The following is a 3141-nucleotide window of genomic DNA, read 5'->3' as shown; positions in this document are numbered from 1 at the left end:
AAAAAACCACGTTCGCATACAACCACCCAACCGAGCGGTTCCATCGCCACAAACCCACGATCACAAACGCAACACCAACCCATGATCTGCACAACCGCATCGTCAGCGAGATCGTGCAGTTCATCCGATGCGGCCATCCCACCCCGCGCCCTCCCCTTAAATTCAGACCCCTGCCAAAGGCCTTCTCATCCACAACAACACAAGTATCCATTGCGCTGCCACCAAATCGCTCCATCACATCGATCTCCACAGAAAACACCAAGCCCTACTACAGGCAGTGGTGTTCTCTGACGAGTACAAGTACGTGGAGGCCCCACGGCAACACAAAGTTGCACGTCATCCACACCAACGACAAGAAGCAGATGGCGATCTCCCTCGTGCAGTACGAGCGCCACCTCAGGCTCCAGCGCCACAAGATCATCGGGATTGATCTCGAGTACAACAACGAGCCTGAAGCGACACAGAAGCCCGCCCTCGTCCAACTCTCCGTCGGCAAGACTCAGCTGGTGCTGCTCTTCCAACTGAGCGCCACCGAAAGGTGCACCGTCTTCGACAACTTCCTCGCCGACCCCAGGTACACCTTTGCTGGCCTCTCCATCGACGGCGACAAAACCAGGCTAGAGCGCGTCAATCTGGAGGTCGCCAACTTCGTCGACATCCAGAAGGAGTGGAGGGTGCCCGAGGCAACCAAGGAGTTGGACTCCCTTGGAGACGTCTCCGGCATGCTCATCAATGACTACTACAACAACATGAAGAAGAAGATCACCGACGATGAACACATGTGCTGGGCCACCTTGCCTCTGTCCATGAGGCATATCGAGTACGCGGCAAAGGACGCCTACGCAGCGTACGAGATATGGAACCGCATCACCCTCACCCAGGATGGGCTTCGCCGTGCAAAGCTGGAGAAGGAGGAGCCCCCCAAGAAGCGCGCCAGGAGCAGCTGGGGATGGGGAGACGCTAAATGGTGAAGAAGTAGATGGTGCCGTCCAAGAGCCAACAATGCTAGCGTTGTTTTAGAATTACATCAAGTTTTCTTTATGTTGTTTGCTTATGTATTGTTAGTTTCCTTGTGATCATTTGCTTTTGATGAACTTAGTTTGCTTGTCATGCAAAATCGCTTGTAATGACTAACTTTGATTATGTTAGATTGCTTTCTGTTGAACTTAGTTTGCTGATGATGAACTTGTTGTACAGAATGCTTGTGATAATTTGTTTTCTGTTGTTTGCTTATGTATCATTAGATTCGAGCAGTGCACAAAACAGACAAAGATGCAGTGTGCAAAATAGGATACACGCAGTGCAAAATGTGTACGAATGCAGTACAGACTCTGTCGAATGAAGTTTACACATACCCAACAAAGCAGTGCACACCCCTACATTTGAAAAAAGAATACATAAGAGCAAAAACACGAAAAGAAAAATACGACATGTATATGTAGTGCGGAATATGTGAACATGCAGTACAGAAACATAATCAATGTAGTGCACGAATGATTTACTAAGCAGTGCACGCCCCTACACTTGAAAAAAGAATACATAAGAGCAAAAACACGAAAAAGAAAATGCAAAGTATACATGTAGTGCGGAATGCGTGCACATGCAGTATAGAACCCTGATCAATGCAGTGCACGAATGATTTACTAAGCAGTGCACACCCATACATTTGAAAAAAATAGTTAAGAGAGAAAATACAAAGAAAAAATTGACCACCCAGGTGCAGCCGGCCCTAGCCAGTCTCGTAGTAGGTCTGCGCCCACAGAAGGCGAGTCGTTCTGAGCCACTATGCATGGGGCCGGGCACACATGGGCCCACAGGTCAGAGAGCATAGAGCAGCGAGCGCAGTGTATAAGCGCCCAAATAAGTAACCAGAGGAGTTCGATACAGCTGCTTCGCCAGCGCTTATAAACAGGTCGAGTGCGCCCTCCACGGGCGAGGTGGGACTAAACATCAGGCCGCACACACGATGCACGGGGAACCAGCCATGCTCACAGGCCGACTTGGGCCCAAAGCGTCTTCTATCCCCGAACACAGGCCCAACAGGCAAAAGAGAGGCTGCTGAAAATTAAAAAAAAACCCACATGCCACTCCACAAACACAGGCCCAACCACGCGTTCCGCATTTCGTTGTGATATGACAATGCAGTTCGCTATATTCAAGTAAGCAGCCATGTTGCTTCTCAAATGCATTCGCGTACACTGAATCAGAATCAATCCACCACCTAACACCAACCACAACATTTATTACTTCCGTTGCTCAATTGTTGCATAAAAACCTATCCATTCGTGCTCCAGACTGAGACAACTCCTCCCCCCGTTCCTCTTTTTCTTCAAATCATAGATCTAGGGTTCATCCCATCCCCAGCTGTTCTCTGAAATTCCACTGAACCCGCCATGGACTGTAAGTGCGGGTGTTTGTTAAGGATGGCACCGGTAGCGGACACATGCGTGTACGCAGAGGGTCTAGAGCTCACCAACACCGAGTGGCGCAACATGCTCGGGTGCCTGATGATACCCAACAGGGGTTTTCGGGCGCCATTTCTTCATCGCCTCACACCCGCAGATCTGCAGGAAAGTTGGGTATGTTTTCTCCCTCTGAATATATAGTTCCATCAATTTGTTCAGTAGTGTCAACAAATACAGAATAGAATTTGTATTGTTGTTCAGAATTTTTAGCTATTAAGACTAGATGCTTCCACCTATTTTTCTTCAGTACCACACCAGGTATCGACACTAGTTAGATCAGAACCCCAACACACGAACAAAAAAGAGGGTCAGTAGATCAGTGTTGTAGTTCTCTTAACATGCTAGCGAAGTACACTGTAAATGACCTTGCAGTACAAACATGTTAGAGTATAATATATATCATAGTACAACTAGAGGTCAATTCCGTATATAAGTTTGTTCATACATTGCAACTACTTTACCAAAATAGTAGTTATATATATGTACATATTTAAGTCAACATAAACAGATCATCCTAAGTATAAAGAAAAACATTTGTTGTTTACTAATAACATTCTTTTTCCATCCATTCCAAAATGCAGAAACTGCCATCCACAATAAAATTTCCTGCTCCGAGTTCAGGGAAGGTTACTTTGGAGACACAACACAAGAATGGGTATGCAGACATGCAAGCTGA

At 46.9% G+C, this 3141-nt stretch overlaps 1 protein-coding gene across 1 annotated transcript; it reads left to right on the top strand.

Annotated features, from left to right (window-relative positions):
• Nucleotides 1-362: 362 nt before the first annotated feature.
• Nucleotides 363-971, top strand: LOC141040950 (uncharacterized). Its single transcript, XM_073507064.1, has one exon. The coding sequence runs from the start codon at nt 363-365 to the stop codon at nt 969-971; it is 609 nt and encodes a 202-aa protein (XP_073363165.1).
• The last annotated feature ends 2170 nt before the right edge of the window (nt 972-3141 follow it).

This window comes from Aegilops tauschii, chromosome 2 (assembly GCF_002575655.3).
Source record: "Aegilops tauschii subsp. strangulata cultivar AL8/78 chromosome 2, Aet v6.0, whole genome shotgun sequence".
NCBI lineage: Eukaryota > Viridiplantae > Streptophyta > Magnoliopsida > Poales > Poaceae > Aegilops > Aegilops tauschii.
The sequence above is the reverse complement of the archived record's forward strand: the minus strand, read 5'-3'. Positions and strand labels throughout refer to the sequence as shown.

Excerpts from the sequence above, each read along its gene's own strand:
- LOC141040950 (XM_073507064.1), top strand. The coding sequence starts at position 363 with ATGGCGATCTCCCTCGTGCAGTACGAGCGCCACCTCAGGCTCCAGCGC.